We start from the raw sequence: 22,515 nt of genomic DNA on the forward strand, positions 1-22,515 counted from the left end.
CCTCCTGCAGACAGATCACTGTCCTATCATACACGCACTGGTCTAGTGAGTGGGCCTGCCTCAAACCAAGGGTACCACGTCGCTCAATAACTTCCTCCTGCGGACAGATCACTGTCCTATCATACACGCACTGGTCTAGTGAGTGGGCCTGCCTCAAACCAAGGGTACCACGTCGCTCAATAACTTCCTCCTGCAGACAGATCACTGTCCTATCATACACGCACTGGTCTAGTGAGTGGGCCTGCCTCAAACCAAGGGTACCACGTCGCTCAATAACTTCCTCCTGCAGACAGATCACTGTCCTATCATACACGCACTGGTCTAGTGAGTGGGCCTGCCTCAAACCAAGGGTACCACGTCGCTCAATAACTTCCTCCTGCAGACAGATCACTGTCCTATCATACACGCACTGGTCTAGTGAGTGGGCCTGCCTCAAACCAAGGGTACCACGTCGCTCAATAACTTCCTCCTGCAGACAGATCACTGTCCTATCATACACGCACTGGTCTAGTGAGTGGGCCTGCCTCAAACCAAGGGTACCACGTCGCTCAATAACTTCCTCCTGCGGACAGATCACTGTCCTATCATACACGCACTGGTCTAGTGAGTGGGCCTGCCTCAAACCAAGGGTACCACGTCGCTCAATAACTTCCTCCTGCAGACAGATCACTGTCCTATCATACACGCACTGGTCTAGTGAGTGGGCCTGCCTCAAACCAAGGGTACCACGTCGCTCAATAACTTCCTCCTGCAGACAGATCACTGTCCTATCATACACGCACTGGTCTAGTGAGTGGGCCTGCCTCAAACCAAGGGTACCACGTCGCTCAATAACTTCCTCCTGCGGACAGATCACTGTCCTATCATACACGCACTGGTCTAGTGAGTGGGCCTGCCTCAAACCAAGGGTACCACGTCGCTCAATAACTTCCTCCTGCAGACAGATCACTGTCCTATCATACACGCACTGGTCTAGTGAGTGGGCCTGCCTCAAACCAAGGGTACCACGTCGCTCAATAACTTCCTCCTGCAGACAGATCACTGTCCTATCATACACGCACTGGTCTAGTGAGTGGGCCTGCCTCAAACCAAGGGTACCACGTCGCTCAATAACTTCCTCCTGCGGACAGATCACTGTCCTATCATACACGCACTGGCGTCTCCCCTCTCAATATTACACATCAACTCAGTCTTTTGTTCAGACTTGTTCCCAATCTCGTCCCAAAGTCCAATTTGTTGATTATATATTAGCATCAAATCAGAGGTTATTAAGTCCCCTAATAGAACAGGATGGGGACTGGCTTTGTTTGGTAAGAGAGAAGAGAGAGAAGCAGAGAGAGAGAGAGACAAGTGGAATTACATGGTGTCCCTGCTATCTGAAGACAACCATCTGCCAATGTCACTGCTCCATTGTGTCTGGGCCCTCTACCATGAATAGCCCTCTGCAGCCAAAGATGTTTTAATTAGTGAGAGAGATGGTCTGTAATTATATTTATATCATAATAACTAACCACTCTGATTGACTGAGTCCTCGTCCTCCTCGCTGGGTCTTTCATTGTCTCCCTCTATGATGATGATATTTAATTCTAATGTTAGAACACTGCAGATCCCAGTCAAAGTGAACATCCAGGGCCTCGACGGGCGAGTACACACTCTCAGGAGCTGGTCCGTGTTCACACACACACACACACACACACACACACACACACACACACACACACACACACACACACACACACATACATACACATACACACACATAAACACACATACACACACACACACACACACATACACACACACACACACACACACACACATACATACACATACATACACACACACACACACACACACACACACACATACACACACACACAGCATCTCTCATCCATGTCAATGCATGTCCAACTTCACCAACAACCCTTCCCCAATCACTTTATTATCAAAGGCTACAACTGTATTTTTGACAAAAGCAAACTACTTTACTGGCTGCCGTTGCTTATCAAAGCCTGAACAGCAGCTGATTAGTTGACTGACTGCAACTCCCTCTTCTTTGTGTGAGTATATTGAAAGAATAGGTAACCACAAAGATGTACATTAGAAGGTTATTGTCCAAAGTCTACCTATATTGACTGGCCTTGTTTAACTGAGTGCATACTGCATGTAAAGATCTTTGTAGAATGTTGTGGAGACTGTCTTCTTTGTTATATTTGTTTGCAAGTTAAATCATTGACAGGGAAAGAGATAATGAAGAGCAGAAAAGGACTTGTGTGCTTTCAAACCACAGACAATTGAGCCTCATTGTGTTATGAATATTGGGAACAATGGCGAAATCCTTGAAAGAAAGGAACGTTTCAATATGCACGCACTCTCTTGCTCTCGCTCTCTTCTATTCCTCTCTCTCTTCTCCTCTCTCCTCTCCTCTATCTAGAATCTCCTCAACCTGTGTCCTCCTGCCCCAGCCAAGCTCCACCTAAAGGGCAGTCAGAACTAAGCAATGAATCCCAGATGCCCAGACCCATAATAACACCATAAAGCGCTGATAAAACAGGTCGGTAGAGGGCTGACAGGTCGACTGAGGCTGGGGCTGAAGCTTGCTCAAGCCTACCCAGAGTCGCCTCTACCACAAATCATCCCACTGTTCCTCCCTCGTTCCCCAGGCTCAGTGGTCCGCCAGGGCTGCAACAGCCGGTCACGCTTTCTGGAGACCAAATTATCCTCCTGATTGATTGAGTTCCAAAGCATAAACCTCGCCGGCTGACAACTGCAGCTGATTCGCTCTCCCGACTTTACGGCTTCCTCCCTCCCTCCCTCCCTCCCACCCTCCCTCCCTCCCTCCCTTCCTCCCTTCCTCTGCACAGAGCGCACAGAGCCGACGAGATAAATGACTTAAATGGACGACAAAGTGTGCAAGCGTGTTGCAAATTTCCATATCGGTCTTCATGGTGCATGATGTTGGTTGTGTTTCCAAGTTAACCCTTTATTTCCCATTCTTGAGGATCTGGAAGACTGGTCCCTCCCCCTGATACAGCTTGCCAACTAGAAGATTCCCTCACTCGTCTTTTCCTCATGTTAGAAAATTATGTCACTCGCTAATCCAAAACTAATCCCAGTTACTGGGCACATGGAGAGATACACACACTAAGTCACTCTCTCTCACACGAGTCGACCCCCTCCCCATACACACAGATTAAAACATTCACTCTTTCTCACACAACCCCCCACACACACACACACACACACACACACACACACACACACACACACACACAAACACACACACAGTCACACACAATCCGACCCCTCACACACACTCTCTCTCTCTCCCACACACACTGATGCCTTGTCCCCTCTGTCCCCCAGGCTTCCCAGCGACGGCGTATGGACCGGTGGCAGCAGCGGCAGTGGCGGCAGTGCGTGGCTCAGGTAGGGGGGCCCGTGGAAGAGGTGGCTACATGGCATACCAGCAGAACGCAGGGGCAGGTAAACGCTCTGTCGGTATTCTGTGTGGCTACTGCAACGCTCCATGCTCTGTTCTCACTGGCCGCCGATACTCTTCTCACACCTGCTGTATACACACACACACTCTCTTAATAGACAAGAGAGGACAGAAAGAGCATAGTAAACTCCCCGTTCTCTCCTCACTTGCCTCTGCACTGGCTAGAATAGACAGAGGATGAGGATAGGACCAGGGTAGCAGTCTTTAGTTGTCTTGATTCAGAGCTACTATACCTGCCAGCTCTGTGTTTGATAGGTAGAAATGCTACCTACTGTAATGTACCTCCACAGTACAATATGTGACTGCAGATCCAGGGAGCAGGATGTTGATTTCTCATGTGTCGGTCACTCGTATCACTCATACACCTCTTTCAGAGAAGGCTCCTAACCTGAAATCAGCATGTGCTGATGTGCCTATTGATATCGATTAGTTTACTAAAATATCTGACTTCCACACAAATCTCAAGTTAGGATATGGCTTGCCCCTATAACACCTTCCAGTCTCTAAATAACCAAGCCAGCATCATGAGTGTCCAGATTCCTGACTCCTGCTTAAATTGGCTCCCTCGTTGACTTTTTCTATTCGCTGGCCATTGATTGGCTAGTACGATAGCTTAATCAATCACACTGACTTTGTCCACAGACACAGCAATATATAGCTAAATAAACACTGGAGAAAAACAAGCGGCGGGGCTGGAATTGACAGATGGCATTTTGGCTGCGAGGGAAAATGATCGGACACTCTAATTGGCTGTCAGAACGCCTGGCCCCTGGAAGCAGTGTGGTGCTGGGCTGCACTCTGACAGTTAGGGTTGGAGGTTCAGCCTAACACACACTCACCGCACGCACACACACACCTGATATGAGAAATCAAAAGCAGATACTTTGATGCCGTATGTCCTAGGTGAGTCTGGGGGATGAGGACAGGGGCAAGTATAAAGGCTATGGTTAGACTAGACTGGGTTTATCCTACTTTACTCCATGCAAGTTAGTGCAGGGCTGGCCTAGGCAATACAGCTGGGCTGACCTGGGCGAGACAGAGAGCCAGTAACAGAGCTAGCCCTTGGCTACAGTAAAGTATGTTGCTCCAGCTCTTCCACTGACTGTCTCCTGGATGATTCTGTAACTGTATCACACTCAGGGAGAACCAGAGGTGAAGGCTAAGGTACCAACAGGACCCACAGAGCCCATGTTGCTGACATTTAGACTTGACCTTTCTCTGCAACTTCATCTAGTACTCATTACCAAGAGACATGAGTTTACAAACTCCACTCTGCATAGATGTAGTCTGAAGTGAAGGAGCAGATGGAGTTTTGATATATAGCTGGGTAGCTTACCCACCATGCTAACTGGCTTTTGTGTGATGCTAAAGGATGCCTCTCACAGTAATAATTACATTCTAATGTTGTCCCCTGGCTGAGCCCTTCTGCAATTGGCTCAGGTTCTGTGTGGTCATCTCACAGTTACTGTAACTCACTCACCATCAAGAACAAGACAATCATGTGTTGGAATGTTTTAAAGTGATTCAGCAGATGTAGGTCCTTGAAGCACATCTGTTCAATGCAATTGGTTCTGTTCCCAGAGCAACAAAGCCACAAAGTTAGGAGCAACAAAGTTAGGCTGTTATGACAGATTATTTATTTACTCAAAAGATAACTTGACCTAATCTCAAACATAAGCCATCGCAATATTCAATACTTACAGTTGAAGTAAGAAGTTTACATACACCTTAGCCAAATAAATTTCAACTCAGTTTTTCACAATTCCTGACATTTAATCCTAGTAAACAAATCCCTGTTTTAGGTCAGTTAGGATCACCACTTTATTTTAAGAATGTGAAATGTCAGAATAATAGTAGAGATTGATTTATTCCAGCTTTTATTTCTTTCATCACATTCCCGGTGGGTCAGAAGTTTACATACACTCAATTAGTATTTGATAGCATTGCCTTTAAATTATTTAACTTGGGTCAAACATTTCGGGTAGCCTTCCACAAGCTTCCCACAATAAGTTAGGTGAATTTTAGCCCATTCCTCCTGACAGAGCTGGTGTAACTGAGTCAGGTTTGTCGGCCTCCTTGCTTGCACACGCTTTTTCAGTTCGGCCCACAAATTTTCTATAGGATTGAGGTCAGGGCTTTGTGATGGCCATTCCACTCTTGACTTTGTTGTCCTTAAGCCATTTTGCCACGACTTTGGAAGTATGCTTGGGGTCAATGTCCATTTGGAAGACCCATTTGCGACCAAGCTTTAACCTGATGTCTTGAGATGTTGCTTCAATATATCCACATAATTTCCCATCCTCATGATACCATCTATTTTGTGAAGTGCACCAGTCCCTCCTGCAGCAAAGCACCCCCACAACATGATGCTGCCACTCCCGTGCTTCACGGTTGGGATGGTGTTCTTCGGCTTGCAAGCCTCCCCCTTTTTCCTCCAAACATAACGATGGTCATTATGGCCAAACAGTTCTATTTTTGTTTCATCAGACCAGAGGACATTTCTCCAAAAAGTACAATCTTTGTCCCCAACCATAGTCTGGCTTTTTATGGCGGTTTTGGAGCAGTGGCTTCTTCATTGCTGAGAGGCCTTTCAGGTTATGTCGATATAGGACTCGTTTTACTGTGGATATAGATACTTTTCTACCTGTTTCCTCCAGCATCTTCACAAGGTCTTTGCTGCTGTTCTGGGATTGATTTGCACTTTTCGCACAAAAGTATGTTAATCTCTCGGAGACAGAATGTGTCTCCTTCCTGATCGGTATGACAGCTACGTGGTCCCATGGTGTTTATACTTGCGCACTATTGTTTGTACAGATGAATGTGGTACCTTCAGGCGTTTGGAAATTGCTCCCAAGGATGAACCAGACTTGTGGAGGTCTACAATTTTTTTTCTGAGGTCTTAGCTGATTTATTTTGATTTTCCCATGATGTCAAGCAAACAGGCACTGAGTTTGAAGGTAGGCCTTGAAATACATCCACAGGTACACCTCCAATTGACTCAAATTATGTCAATTAGCCTATCAGAAGCTGTTAAAGCCATGACATCATTTTCTGGAATCTTCCAAGCTGTTTAAAGGCACAGTCAACTTAGTGTATGTAAACGTCTGACCCACTGGAATTGTGATACAGTGAATTATAAGTGAAATAATCTGTCTGTTAACAATTGTTGGAAAAATGACTTGTGTCATGCACAAAGTAGATGTCCTAACTGACTTGCCAAAACTATAGTTTGTTGACAAGAAATTTGTGGAGTGGTTGAAAAACTAATTTGAATGACTCCAACCTAAGTGTATGTGAACTTCCGACATCAACTGTAACTATGGACATGGGTTTTGAATTACAATTGAAAAAAGGAGAGGGTGACAAGGCAGTGAAACCTGAGGAAGATGTTAACACATTATTCATCAAACACACTCCTGGCAGTACAGGATGCCCTCTTTTAGCTCCCCAGGGGTCCCGCAGGCCTACCCAGCCTCTCTCTGACGTGCCCTAGGGCAATATGGTCTAGATTAAAGATGATTTCATCAGATAGTGGGAGCAGTGCTGTAGGGATGTTGGACCTGCTAGTCAGGGGTCCTGCTGCTAGATTAAAACCCCTCACATATAACAATAGTATTTAAGACTAGGAATACACCTTTTGATCCACCTGCAATCCTCAAATCTATGATGCCCTTCTTTATCTAGATTAAGATTTAATTATATTATGTTCCCCTTTCAGCAATACATTTCTAAAAGTAAAGTCAGGAACTATTTCATGTCGGAATCAAAAAGTAACCAGGATTGTTTGATTTAGAAGTTATTACACCGGAGCAGAATCCGTTTGTAGATGATCACGGTCTTCTTATGGAACACAGCCTACTTCAAAGTGATCCAGTGCAGAAAACCAACAGTGTAGATCAAACTCAAACCAAAGGTGCTGTTGGTAGACAGTGGAAATGTCTGTGAGAAACATAGTGAAAGAAACACACTCAGACACACACACACACACACACACACACACACACACACACACACACACACACACATAATCATACACACTCAGTGTTTGTATTAGTATTTATTAGGGATCCCCATTATTTCCTACCAAGGCAGCAGCTACTCTTCCTGGGGTCCAAACACATTGAAGCACTTACATAACATATAAAACAAAAGATAAAACAGTATCATATAACAGTATTACTACATATTACTACACATACAGATAGAAGCAATGGTATACATACAGATAGAAGCAATGGTATACATACAGATAGAAGCAATGGTATACATACAGATAGAAGCAATGGTATACATACAGATAGAAGCAATGGTAGCAATGGTAGATGTTGTGAATTTGACCAGTTGTTTCTGTATCTGACTTGGTTGGGCCTTTCAGAGAGCCTATGGTTCTGACTGGGACATTCCTTCTCTGCTCACCTCAAACACTCATCTTGGTGCACTCTGCCTGCCTGCCAGAAGGTTTGTTCACACCCTACTACCCCCTCACACCCTACTACCCCCTCACACCTACTACCCCCTCACATCCTACTACTCCCTCACATCCTACTAGTCCCTCACACCTACTACCCCCTCACATCCTACTACCCCCTCACATCCTATTCACCCCTCACATCCTACTAGTCCCTCACACCTACTACCCTCACATCCTACTACCCCCTCACATCCTACTAGTCCCTCACACCTACTACCCCCTCACATCCTACTACCCCCTCACATCCTACTCACCCTCACATCCTACTACCCCCTCACATCCTACTCACCCTCACATCCTACTAGTCCCTCACACCTACTACCCTCACATCCTACTACCCCCTTACATCCTACTCACCCCTCACATCCTACTACCCCTCACATCCTACTCACCCTCACATCCTACTAGTCCCTCACATCCTACTACCCCCTCACACCTACTACCCCTTACATCCTACTCACCCTCACATCCTACTCACCCTCACATCCTACTAGTCCCTCACACCTACTACCCCCTCACATCCTACTACCCCCTTACATCCTACTCACCCTCACACCTACTACCCCCTCACACCTACTACCCCTTCACATCCTACTAGTCCCTCACACCTACTACCCCCTCACACCTACTACCCCCTCACACCTGACTACCCCTCACACCTACTACCCCTTCACATCCTACTAGTCCCTCACACCTACTACCCCTCACATCCTACTACCCTCACATCCTACTACCCCTTCACATCCTACTAGTCCCTCACATCCTACTACCCCCTCACATCCTACTACCCCCTCACACCTACTACCCCTTCACATCCTACTAGTCCCTCACACCTACTACCCCCTCACATCCTACTACCCCCTCACATCCTACTACCCCTTCACATCCTACTAGTCCCTCACAACCTACTACCCCATCACATCCTACTACCCCCTCACATCCTACTCACCCCTCACATCCTACTAGTCCCTCACAACCTACTACCCCATCACATCCTACTACCCCCTCACATCCTACTCACCCCTCACATCCTACTACCCCCTCACATCCTACTACTCCCTCATATCCCTCCTGACCATCTCCTATTCTCCCTCCATCTTTACTCCTCTCCATCCCAAACTTGTATTTTTCTCTAACTTCTCTCATCTCTTCTTCCTCCATGCTCATTCGTTAGTTCTGTCTGCTCTCTTTCTTTCTTTCTTTCTTTCTTTCTTTTCTCTCTCTCTCTCTCTCTCTCTCTCTCGCTCTCTATTCCATCCTGTCTTCATTAGATGAAGAGTTTGTGTTTATTAGATTTACTGTAGTGTTTTTATGTACGAAGATATAACCATTCTGTCATTCATGTGTGTTCCTCCTGTTGTGCCTGATCCCTGTGTGTATCAGTGTGACTTCAGTGCATGCCACCTGTAGTGGTCATGGTAGTGGTGGACATAGTCATAGCTCCTAGCTACTACTGTTTTCTGTGTTCTTCTATCTACTTCTACAAGCTGACATGGTATCCAGGATTGTCTTACTGTATCTGCATGGTAGTTGTTGGTTGTTAGTCATTCTTGATGACAAGCTCAAAAACTGGTATCTAGGAGCGATCCGGAGCATTTGTTACGCTACATTTGGTTACGTTACAGCCTTATTCTAAAATGGATGAAATTGTTTGTTTTACTCATCAATCTACACAGAATACCCCATAATAACAAAGCAAAAACAGGTTTTTAGCCATTTTTGCAAATGTATAGAATATTTAAACTGAAATATCACATTGACATAAGTATTCAGACCCTTTACTCAGTTCTTTGTTGAAGCACATTTGGCAGCGATTATAGCCTTGAGTCTTCTTGGGTATGATGCTACAAGCTTGGTACACCTGTAGTTTCTCCCATTCAGATCCTCAGGTTGGATGGGGAGCATCGCTGCACAGCTATTTTCAGGTCTCTCCAGAGATGTTAGATTGGTTTCAAGTCCGGGCTCTGGCTGGGCCACTCAAGGACATTCAGAGGCCACTCCTGCGTTGTCTTGACTGTGTGCTTGGGGTCGTTGTGTTGTTGGAAGTTGAACCTTCGCCCTGTCTGAGGTCCTGAGTGCACTGGAGCAGGTTTTCACCAAGGATCTCTCTGTACTTTGCTCCGTTCATCTTTCCCTCGATCCTGACTAGTCTCCCAGTCCCTGCCGCTGAAAAACATCCCCACAGCATGATTCTGCCACCACCATGCTTCACCGTAAGGATGGTGTTAGGTTTCCTAAAGATTGGACGCTTGGCATTCAAGCCAAAGAGTTCAATCTTGGTTTCATAAGACCAGAGCATCTTGTTTGTCATTGTCTGAGCAAACTCCAAGTGGGCTGTCATGTGCCTTTTACTGAGGAGTGGATTCCATCTGGTCACTGTACCATAAAGGCCTGATTGGTGGAGTGCTGCAGAGATGGTTGTCCTTCTGGAAGGTTCTCCCATCTCCACAGAGGAACTCTGGAGCTCTGTCAGAGTGACCATTGAGTTCTTGGTCACCTCCCTGACCCAAGGCCCTTCTCCCCCGATGGCTCGGTTTAGCCTGGCAGGCAGCTCTAGGAAGAATCTTGGTGCTTCCAAACTTCTTCTATTTAAGAATGATGGAGGCCACTGCGTCCTTGGGGACCTTCAATGCTGCATAATGTTTTTGGTACCCTTCCCCAGAACTGTGCCTCGACACAATCCTGTCTCTGAGCTCTACAGACAATTCCTCCGACCTCATGGCTTGGTTTTTGCTCTGACATGCACTGTCACCTGTGGGACCTTATATAGACAAGTGTGTGCCTTTCCAAATCATGTCCAATCAATTGATTTTACCACAAGTGGACAACAATCAAGTTGTAGAAACATCTCAAGGAGGATCAATGGAAACAGGATGCACCTGAGCTCAATTTCGAGTCTCATAGCAAAGGGTAATTAAGGTATTTCTGTTTTTAATTTGTTATAAATTTCCCCAAAAAATATTTATCTGTTAGAATACGGCTGTAACGTAACAAAATGTGGATAAAGTGATGGGGTCTGAATACTTTCCGAATGCACTGTATGGAGGGTTTGGTCCTTTCCTCTAGGCAGACTCCTGCGTGATTACGACATTAGCCTGATTTGCAACAGCTCAGAGCTGAAGCACCATGGCACTCTGGGCCTGACTTGGCAGGACATGATTTCTATTCATGTGTCCCAGGCAGCTGACACACTGGTCCAACCAGTGACTGACCTCAGTTCTAAATGCAGCCCACTGTATTCCTTGTCATATGTTGAGGGGACGTGTCAGGAAAGTGAGGCTGAGTTGGAGGAGAATGGAATGAGACACTAGCGTCTCTTTAACCGTCTTGCCTCCTTCCCTCCGCCTTCTTCTGTACCTGCAGGTGATCACTCTATTTAGGTGATCTGCATCCCTCAATCAGTAACAATGTCTCCTGTTTGTTTGTCCTTCTCTCTCCAATATGAGTCGAGTCTGGACCCAGGACCACAGACAGTTTCCCCCCTTTCCCACCCCCTGATGGACAGCTATGTCAGAATCATTCTAAAGGAAAACAGACTGTTCACTCAAACTAGGTCACCCCGACTCCCCTGCCCAGAGCCCAGAGGGTGTGGAAATGTCTCCTCTTATGATGAAGATAGATACAGTGTATATGTGTCTGCTCAATTCTACCTGGCTCCTCTACCAGCTGTCCTCTACCAGCTGTCCTCTACCGGCTGTCCTCTACCAACAGTCCTCTACGAGCAAATCAAATCAAACCAACAGTCCTCTACCAGCTGTCCTCTACCATCTGTCCTCTACCAACAGTCCTCTACGAGCAAATCAAATCAAACCAGCAGTCCTCTACCAGCTGTCCTCTACCAGCAGTCCAGCACCACTTGTTTGTGAGCTCCTTTCCACTTATATTCTCATGGTGTTTGTTTGCGTGATGATTTGTGATGATGAAAGTGTGTGTGTGTGTGTGTGTGTGTGTGTGTGTGTGTGTGTGTGTGCGTGCGTGCGTGCGTGCGTGCGTGCGCGCGCGTGCGTGCGTGTGTGGTCTGTGGATGTGGAAGCGTGTTGAGTGAAGATATAAGGGCTGTAGCGCTGTGTCTATGGATGGATGGCAGTACTCCTCTGCCTGTGAACATCCAGGATATATCATCTATTAACTATCATTATGCCAGCCTATCGGAGCACAAAATGAGGAGCCATTATCTAGCGATTATTTATGAACTGCCATCGCAGGCTGAAAAGAACTTGTCCTTTGTTAATTAGTCACCTATTCAGTTAGAAAATGGTGTTTGAGACGGGGACTGAAAGCCACTCCAGGCAGAACAGAAAGAGAGACTCATCTTTTCAAATGACATAGGTGGAAATGGAGCTAATTGCAGATGCTCTGAAATTCAAAGCTAATTTTGAAACACATTTGACAAGTGTATTATTCACTTTTTCTGAAGAGATCTGCACTGCTCTGTGCCTATACATGCGTGCACACTGGTGCCTGCCTTAATGGATGTGTACATATGTGAGTGTGTATGCAGGTGTTTACGTGCAAGGTCAGTGTGCGTGACTGAACGAGACGGGGTTTTGTTTGAGTAAACAGACACACACACACTCTGGGGCGATATCTAATGTATCCAGTGCCTCTGACAGTGAAGCCTGAGGCAGGTGATTGTGTGAAATGTTATTTCCAAGGTTGGCACAAGTCTTCCAGGTCAACTCTTCCACTATCATTCTATGGAAGGGCTTTTTAAATGGCAACAGCTCTTTTTTTCTCTCACATCAACACATAAATAGTGTGAATAATGTTGCTGACAGGAAAGGTGTTTAGCGTTTCTCCCTCCATTAGGCACAACGTTTAGACGACAGACTTGGCAGTAGACCCAGACATGTTAAAGAAGAAGCTTTTCATTCATAATGACACAAAGCGGAAGCAAATGCTAGCGTTCTCCGTGACATTATCAGCATTTCAAAACTTTTGAAAGCACCACTTGAAACATGAAATCAAGATCTCGACTGGTAAACAGACTTGTGAAGAGGATGATGACAGTGATTTTGACAGTAATGGTGATGCCCATGATGGAAGTGGTTAGAATGGACTTCATCTGTCCTCCATGAACACGGCATGCTGAGGAGAAGAGAAATGGAGGAGAGCGATTATAATCATAAATGATAACGCTCCCTCAACGATCCACTCCATTGAGCCTATACAGTCCCCCATCCTGTTGCCACAGCAACCCAGAGACAAACTAATTTGTTGTGCAGATGAGTAATTGCCCCCCAATTAAGAATAGGGATGTTGCAGAGAAAGACCACCTAATCTGGTTGTTTGTTATTAATATATTATTTCTTAATTATTGTTTTTAATAGATTGAACTGAAATGGTATCATGGTCGTCACACCACAGGGGGGTGTTTGGGCGAGTACAGTGGCCCTATGTTGCTGAATGTGATGATGTAACTATATTGTACACGGGTTGTTGGCCATCGGAAAGCTAAGGTAACTGAGCTAAACGACTACCGCCCCGTAGCACTCACTTCCGTCATCATGAAGTGCTTTGAGAGACTAGTCAAGGACCATATCACCTCCACCCTACCTGACACCCTAGAGCCACTCCAATTTGCTTACCGCCCAAATAGGTCCACAGACGATGCAATCTCAACCACACTGCACACTGCCCTAACCCATCTGGACAAGAGGAATACCTATGTGAGAATGCTGTTCATCGACTACAGCTCGGCATTTAACACCATAGTACCCTCCAAGCTCGTCATCAAGCTCGAGACCCTGGGTCTTCCTGACGGGCCGCCCCCAGGTGGTGAGGGTAGGCAACAACATCTCCACCCCGCTAATCCTCAACACGGGGGCCCCACAAGGGTGCGTTCTGAGCCCTCTCCTGTACTCCCTGTTCACCCACGACTGCGTGGCCACGCACGCCTCCAACTCAATCATCAAGTTTGCGGACGACACAACAGTGGTAGGCTTGATTACCAACAACGACGAGACGGCCTACAGGGAGGAGGTGAGGGCCCTCGGAGTGTGGTGTCAGGAAAATAACCTCACACTCAACGTCAACAAAACTAAGGAGATGATTGTGGACTTCAGGAAACAGCAGAGGGAACACCGCCCTATCCACATCGATGGAACATCGATGGAACAGTAGTGGAGAGGGTAGTAAGTTTTAAGTTCCTCGGCATACACATCACAGACAAACTGAATTGGTCCACTCACACAGACAGCATCGTGAAGAAGGCGCAGCAGCGCCTCTTCAACCTCAGGAGGCTGAAGAAATTCGGCTTGTCACCAAAAGCACTCACAAACTTCTACAGATGCACAATCGAGAGCATCCTGGCGGGCTGTATCACCGCCTGGTACGGCAACTGCTCCGCCCACAACCGTAAGGCTGTCCAAAGGGTAGTGAGGTCTGCACAACGCATCACCGGGGGCAAACTACCTGCCCTCCAGGACACCTACACCACCCGATGTTACAGGAAGGCCATAAAGATCATCAAGGACAACAACCACCCGAGCCACTGCCTGTTCACCCCGCTATCATCCAGAAGGCGAGGTCAGTACAGGTGCATCAAAGCTGGGACCGAGAGACTGAAAAACAGCTTCTATGACAAGGCCATCAGACTGTTAAACAGCAACCACTAACACTGAGTGGCCGCTGCCAACACACTGACTCAACTCCAGCCACTTTAATAATGGGAATAATGGGAATTGATGGGAAATGATGTAAAATATATCACTAGCCACTTTAAACAATGCTACCTAATATAATGTTTACATACCCTACATTATTCATCTCATATGAATATGTATATACTGTACTCTATATCATCTACTGCATCCTTATGTAATACATGTATCACTAGCCACTTTAACTATGCCACTTTGTTTACATACTCATCTCATATGTATATACTGTACTCGATACCATCTACTGTATCTTGCCTATGCCACTCTGTACCATCACTCACTCATATATCTTTATGTACATATTCTTTATCCCCTTACACTGTGTATAAGACAGTAGTTTTGGAATTGTTAGTTAGATTACTTGTTGGTTATCACTGCATTGTCGGAACTAGAAGCACAAGCATTTCGCTACACTCGCATTAACATCTGCTAACCATGTGTATGTGACAAATACATTTGATTTGATTTGATTTGGTATTGTTTAAGGGTTTTCCTGGCCTCACATGAACATCCACTGAAGGGAAAGCAACGCACTACGATTCCCTGCAGCAATAAATCACCTCTATGTTATCTAACATCTCATAAAAAGGGCTATTTATTTATTCATTGGTTTGGTTTATTTCATGTTTGTACCCTTTGATACATGTTGTGGAGTGTTATGTGTAATGGCAGAGAGGCCTAGAGAACTCCAGCCTGTGTTTAGTCTCTGTCACGTCATCCTCCCAGTGGCTCTGGAGTGACTTTCCCAGATGGGGTCTCTCTAATGGTAGTAGCGTTGACGAGACACTCCTCCAGAGCTCCAGTCGGGTGTCAGCTGTGTTGCCAGGGAAGTGCTGTGGCTGCAGCCAGGGACAGACTCTCTCTGGGGGCCAGGGGCCCTGCAGATGTTCCACAGCTCCAATGCATCTGTTTGGCCATGATAGAGACAGGCTGCTGAACACTGCTCATGTTACGGCGCTGTTTGGGAGTTGACACAACTGTTGTAATAGAGTTCTTTTCTCTCATTTTATGTAATTAGATTATACCTCCATCTTTCTTTGCTATTCTCCATCAGAATGGACATACAGACAGAAGACATGAGTCACTAGAGGAACATCAGAGCCCTGCCATTATGGTCCCAACCTTGATGTCTTCAATGCTGCTGTTTAATTCCACTCCGTTTTCTACTTCCACATGCTCAAAGTGAATCATTTGCATGCACAGAAAGGAGAATTAGCTCAGCGCGATAATCAAGCGCCTCCATTCTTCCAGATGGTCGATCCAGTGGTCTCTGTAGTCTGTAAATGGGAGCTTTTTAACTGCATTTTATTCCACATTTTACATAGATAGTGCTATCATTAGCCGTGATCTCCCTGAATAATACAAGTCATTTTGCTGTGCTTTGTTAGATAAGACCTTCACGGCACCAGGGACGCCGGCAGCAAGGACTCATTTTCCATGTCAGTGCAAACAAAGCCGCCAGGTGTGTTTGTTGTAAGTGTGTGTGTGTCGCGCACAGGCGCGTGTGCAAGAGCGATAATGTTGTATTTGTCTTCCTGTCGATCCTGCTACTTTGTTCTCGCTAGTCTGTATTTAGAGGGATGTTTCTGCAGGCTACCATCATGGCGGGTGGCCTGTGATGGGGACAGACAGACAAAGGGAAGGGGCCAGCCGGAGGCCTCCTCCTCAGTGTGAACTAATGTGGGTGTCAGGGGCGTTGCTCTGTAAAGGTCTTCATTTGTTTGTTGTTAAAGATCTAATTAGGACGACGAGAGGAAACAGAACGGGATGGCTAATTAGAGGGGAGCTCAGAAATCACTTTGAACCTCAAGGACACCCGGCTATTAGCGTGCACATAAAAAATGTATTAAACCTAGGTGTATGTTTTGTTCCCTTCCTTAAATGATTAAAAAATGCTTTGCTTGAGTGGGCTTCCCCCTCTTCTGGAGAGATGCGGAGGAGTGGAGTGGGCCGGCGCATCCTGAACACTTCTCTCTTTCTGTTTTTCATCTCCTTGAGTGTTTAAAACTGTCTTCTAAAGTACATGTTGCATCTGTTGTCTCAGTGCGGACACACCTACTCATTCCAGGGTTTTCATTTATTTTTACTATTTTCTACATTGTAGAATAATAGTGAAGACATCAGAACTATGAAATAATACATGTAGTAACCAAAAAAGTGTTAAACAAATCAAAATATATTTTATATTTGAGGTTCTTCATAGTAGCCACCCTTTACCTTGATGACAGCTCTGCACACTCTTGGCATTCTCTCAACCAGCTTCATGAGGTAGTCACCTGGAATGCATGTTAAAAGTTCATTTGTGGAATTTATTTTCTTCTTAATGCGTTTGAGCCAGTCAGTTGTGTTGTGACAAGTAGGGGTGGTATACAGAAGATAGCCCTATTTGGTAAAAGACCAAGGCCATATTATGGCAAAAACAGCTCAAATAAGCAAGAGAAACGACAGTCCATCATTACTTTAAGACATGAATGTCAGTCAATCTGGAAAATTTGAAGAACTTTTAAAGTTTCTTAATGAACAGTCGCAAAAACCATCAAGCACTATGATGAAACTGGCTCTCATGAGGACCGCCACAGGAAAGGAAGAAGCAGAGTTACCTCTGCTGCAGAGGATAAGTTCATTAGAGTTAACTGTACCTCAGAAATTGCAGCCCAAATAAATGCTTCACAGAGTTCAAGTAACAGACACATCTCAACATCAACTGTTCAGAGGAGACCGCGTGAATCAGGCCTTCATGGTCGAATTGCTGCAAAGAAACCACTACTATAAAGGACACCAGTAAAAAGAAGAGACTTGCTTGGGCCAAGAAACACGAGCAATGAACATTAGACCAGTGGAAATCTGTCAGTTCCGTTACTAGCTAGCTAACTTTTGAGTTTGGATCCTGCGATGCAGTTGGCATTAGTTGCTAGGACCGCTACTATCTGTCCAGTGATCCTGCCTATCAAGCTAGCTTGAACATAGCCCGCAACACACTTCGCTGTGGACAGTGGAGTTTCTCTATCACAGGTGAAGGATCTTTAAAACAAACAAAAACAGTTCTAAAGCAGTTGTTTCAACAACAAGAAAATAGCTTCAACTTTTTTGTCCGAATACTGGTGGAACTAATAAAAGAATGGATGACCTGACCAGAGAGGTCCAGGACCTGAAGAACAGTTTGCAGTTCTCCCAGTGTTAGCTCAAGTTTAAACAGGAGAACGGCAAGATAACAGCAGTCTGTAAGTCATTGGGAGAGGACATCAGTTCTGTATATGAATCCAATATAACAATGACAGAGAAATCATCTCTAGGGCCAATCAAGGTGGAACAACATGGTTGTGGACGAAATTGCAGAATCTCCACATGAGACTTGGATGGAGTCTGAGGACAAAGTGAGGGAAATGATCTCGGAGAAACTGAAGATGGACCAGAGGAAGATTGAGGTGGAGCGCGTCCACAGGACTGGAAAACCCAACACCGGCCCAGGTGACAGGCCCAGGCCGATAGTGGTCAAATTCCTGAAGTTCAAGGACAAGGTACAGTAGCTGTTCTGGAAAGAGCCAAGAACTTTTTTTTTCTTTTTTTTTTCTCACCTTTATTTAACCAGGTAGGCAAGTTGAGAACAAGTTCTCATTTACAATTGCGACCTGGCCAAGATAAAGCAAAGCAGTTCGACACATACAACGACACAGAGTTACACATGGAGTAAAACAAACATACAGTCAATAATACAGTATAAACAAGTCTATATACGATGTGAGCAAATGAGGTGAGATAAGGGAGGTAAAGGCAAAAAAAGGCCATGGTGGCAAAGTAAATACAATATAGCAAGTAAAACACTGGAATGGTAGATTTGCCGTGGAAGAATGTGCAAAGTAGAGAGAGAAATAATGGGGTGCATTCCAAAAGTATTCAGACCCCTTGACTTTTTCCATATTTTGTTATGTTACAGCCTTATTTTGAAATGGATTAAATAGTTATTTTCCCCTCATTAATCTACACACAATACCACATAATGACAAACCGTGGGTATGATGCTACAAGCTTGGAACACCTGTATTTGGGGAGTTTCTCCCATTCTTCTCTGCAGATCCTCTCAAGCTCTGTCAGGTTGGAGGGGAGCATTGCTGCACAGTTATTTTCAGGTCTCTCTCCAGAGATGTTCGATCGGGTTCAAGTCCGGGCTCTGGTTGGGCCACTCAAGGACATTAAGAGACTTGTCCAGAAGCCACTCCTGCGTTGCCTTGGCTGTGTGCTTAGGGTCGTTGCCCTGTTGGAAGACGAACCTTCAGCCCCAGTCTGAGGTCCTGAGGGCTCTGGAGCAGGTTTTCATCAAGGATCAAGGCATTCAGGCCAAAGAGTTCAATCTTGGTTCCATCAGACAGGGGAATCTTGTTTCTCATGGTCTGAGAGTCTTTAGGTGCCTTTTAGCAAACTCCAAGCGGGCTGTCATTTGCCTTTTACTGAGGAGTGGTTTCTGTCTGGCCACTACCATAAAGGTCTGTTTGGTGGAGTGCTGCAGAGATGGTTGTCCTTCTGGAAGGTTCTCCCATCTCCACAGAGGAACTCTGGAGCTCTGTCAGAGTGACACTTGGGTTCTTGGTCACCTCCCTGACCAAGCACTTCTCCCCAGATTGCTTAGTTTGGCCAGGCGGCCAGCTCAAGCAAGAGTCTTGAGGGTTACAGAATTCTTCCATTCAAGTACGATGGAGGCTACTGTGTTCTTGGGGACCTTCAATGCTGGAGACATTTTTTTGTTACTCTTCCCCAGATCTGTGCCTCGACCCAATCCTGTCTCGGAACTCTACAATTGCTTCGACCTCATAGCTTGGTTTTTACTCTGACATGCACTGTCAACTGTGGGACCTTATATAGACAGGTGTGTGCCTTTCCAAATCATGTCCAATCTATTGAATTTACCACAGGTGGACTCCAATCAAGTTGTAGAAACATCTCAAGGATGATTAATGGAAACAGAATGCACTTGAGCTCAACTTCGTGTCATAGCAAAGGGTCTGAAACTTATGTAAATAATGTTTTTCTGTTTTTCTTATTTTTATAAATGTGCAACACTTTTTTTTTAAACTGTTTTTGCTTTGTCAATATGGGGTATTGTGTGTAGATTGATGAGGGAAAACATTAATTTAATACATTTTAGAATAAGTCTGTAACGTCACAAAGTATGTACAAATTCAATGGGTATGAATACTTTCCGAATGCACTGTACATCTTCCTCGGCTAGGACTATCTTGAAGCTGTGTGCCAGAAGAGGAAAGAACTTATGCCAGCCATGAAAGCTGCCAGAGCACGTGAGGACATTGCTTATATCTGCTATGACAGGCTTGTTGTCCACCCTCCTTCCCAAAAGCCTGGAAGGGATGAGAGAACAAAGCCTATGGGTTCATAGCTTCAACCCCACAGCATACACATATATTCAGAGCCATATCCCTGTAATGCTTAGAAAAGATCTTATGTCAAATGTTATTGAAGTGTTGTTGCTGATTCACTTGGCACATCTAAAGCCTTTTCTTTTGAGGTGTTGCTATAGGCCACCAAGTGCTAACAGTCAGTATCTAAATAATATGTGTGAAATGCTTGATATTGTATGTGATGTAAACAGAGAGGTCTACTTTCTTTGGGACCTGAATATTGACTGGTTTTCATCAAGCTGTCCGCTCAAGAGGAAGCTTCTCACTGTTACCAGTGCCTGTAATCTGGTTCGGGTCATTCATCAACCTACCAGGATGTTTACAAACACTACAGGAACAAGATCATCCACATGTAAAATCACATTTTTACTAATACTGTAGAACTTTGTTCTAAAGCTGTATATATGCATGCTGTGATCACAATATAGGGGCTATGTCCAGGAAAGTTCTAGAGGCAGGGCCTAAAATAGTGTATAAAAAATCATACAAAAGATTTTGCTGTGACTTTTATGTGGTGTTAAAATATTTGTTGGTCTGATGTGATTAATAAGGAGCATCCAGATGCTTCACTTGATGTATTTATGAAATTGCTTCTTCCAATAATTGATAAACATGCACCTGTTAAGAAACTTACTTTTAGAACTGTTAAGACTCCATGGATCGATGGGGAATTGAAAAACTGTATGGCTGAAATAAATGGGGGAAAAGGAGTGGCTAATAAGTCTGGCTGATTTACGGCAAATTGAGAAATTATGTGATTAAACTCAACAAAAATAAAAAATAAATGTATTATGAAGCCAAGATCAATGATATTAGGCCCTCTCTTTTCCATTTTTATCAATGACCTGCCACTGGCAAAACAAAGCCTGTGTGTCCATGTATGCTGATGATTCAACCATATATGCCTCAGCAACCACAGCTAATGAAGTCACTGAAACCCTTAACAAAGAGTTGCAGTCTATTTTGGAATGGGTGGCCAGTAATAAACTGGTCCTGAAAATCTCTATAACTTAGATCATTTTATTTGGTACAAATCATTCTCTAAGTTCTAGATCTCAGCTGAATATGGTATTGAATTGTGTGGCTGTTGAACAAGTTGAGGAGACTAAATTACTTGGTGTTACCTTAGATTGTAAACTGTCATGGTCAAAACATATAGATTCAATGGTTGTAAAGATGGGGAGAGGTCTGTCCGTAATAAAGAGATACTCTGCTTTTTTGACAACACACTCCACAAAGTAAGTCCTGCAGGCTCAATTTTAAAAAATGATTATTGTCCAGACATATGGTCAAGTGCTGCAAAGAAAGACCTAGTAAAGCTGCAGGCAGCTGGTCCAGAACAGAGTGTCACGTCTTGCTCTTTATTGTAATCAGAGGGCTAATATTAATACTATGCATGCCAGTCTCTCTTGGCTAAGAGTTGAGGAAAGCATGACTGCGTCACTTCTTCATAAGAAACAATGTGTTGGAAATTGTTTGTATAGTCTACTTACACACAGCACTGACACACATACTTACCCCACCAGACATGCCACCAGGGGTCTTTTCACAGTCCCCAGGTCCAGAACAAATTCAAGGAAACGTACAGTATTCTACCGAGTCATGAGTGCATGGAACTCCCTTCCATCTTATATAGCGCAAGTGAAGAGCAGACCTGGTTTCAAAAAACAAATAAGTCAACCCCTCACGGCACAACGCCTCTCAACCATGTCAAATCAAATTTTATTGGTCACATACACATGGTTAGCAGATGTTATTGCAAGTGTAGCGAAATGTGCTTCTAGTCCCGACCTTGCAGTAATATCTAACAAGTAATCTAACAATTCCACAACAACTACCTAATACACACATCTAAGTAAAGGGATGGAATAAGAATATATGGATGACTGAGCGGCATAGGCAAGATGCAATAGATGGTATAAAATACAGTATATACATATGAGATGAGTAATGCAAGATATGTAAACATTATTAAAGTGACTAGTGATCCATTTATTAAAGTGGCCAATGAGCTTAAGTCTCTATGTAGGCAGCAGCCTCTCTGTGTTAGTGGTGGCTACTTAACTTTGATGCACCTGTACTGACCTCGCCTTCTGGATGGTAGCGGGGTGAACAGGCAGTGGCTTGGGTTGTTGTTGTCCTTGATGATCGTTTTAGCCTTTCTGTGACATTGGGTGCTGTAGGTGTCCTGGAGGGCAGGTAGTTTGCCCCCGGTGATACGTTGTACAGACCGCACCACCCTCTGGAGAGCCTTGCGGTTGTCGGCGGTGCAGTTGCTGTACCAGGCGGTGATACAGCCCGACAGGATGCTCTCAATTGTGCATCTGTAAAGGTTTGTGAGGGTTTTAGGTGACAAGCCAACCTCAGGAGGCTGAAGAAATTTGAAGAGGCCCTGTTGTGCCTTCTTCACCTCACTGTCTGTGTGGGTGGACCATTTAAGTTTGTCCGTGATGTGTAGGCCGAGGAACT

The 22,515-nt window shown here is 44.9% G+C and overlaps 1 protein-coding gene across 8 annotated transcripts in view; it reads left to right on the top strand.

Moving 5' to 3' along the window:
* Positions 1-22,515, top strand: part of LOC115141938 (RNA-binding protein Musashi homolog 2-like) — a 384,574-nt gene that overhangs the window by 340,986 nt on the left and 21,073 nt on the right. For 4 of the 8 annotated variants that reach the window (XM_065000462.1, XM_065000464.1, XM_065000468.1 and 1 more), the window contains exon 11: positions 3,367-3,486. In XM_065000462.1, coding sequence (XP_064856534.1) covers positions 3,367-3,486 — 120 coding nt within the window. The remainder of the gene's footprint in view (positions 1-3,366; positions 3,487-22,515) is intronic. The other 4 variants (XM_065000465.1, XM_065000469.1, XM_065000466.1 and 1 more) reach the window with 1 other exon arrangement.

This window comes from Oncorhynchus nerka, linkage group LG14 (assembly GCF_034236695.1).
Source record: "Oncorhynchus nerka isolate Pitt River linkage group LG14, Oner_Uvic_2.0, whole genome shotgun sequence".
Classification (NCBI taxonomy): domain Eukaryota; kingdom Metazoa; phylum Chordata; class Actinopteri; order Salmoniformes; family Salmonidae; genus Oncorhynchus; species Oncorhynchus nerka.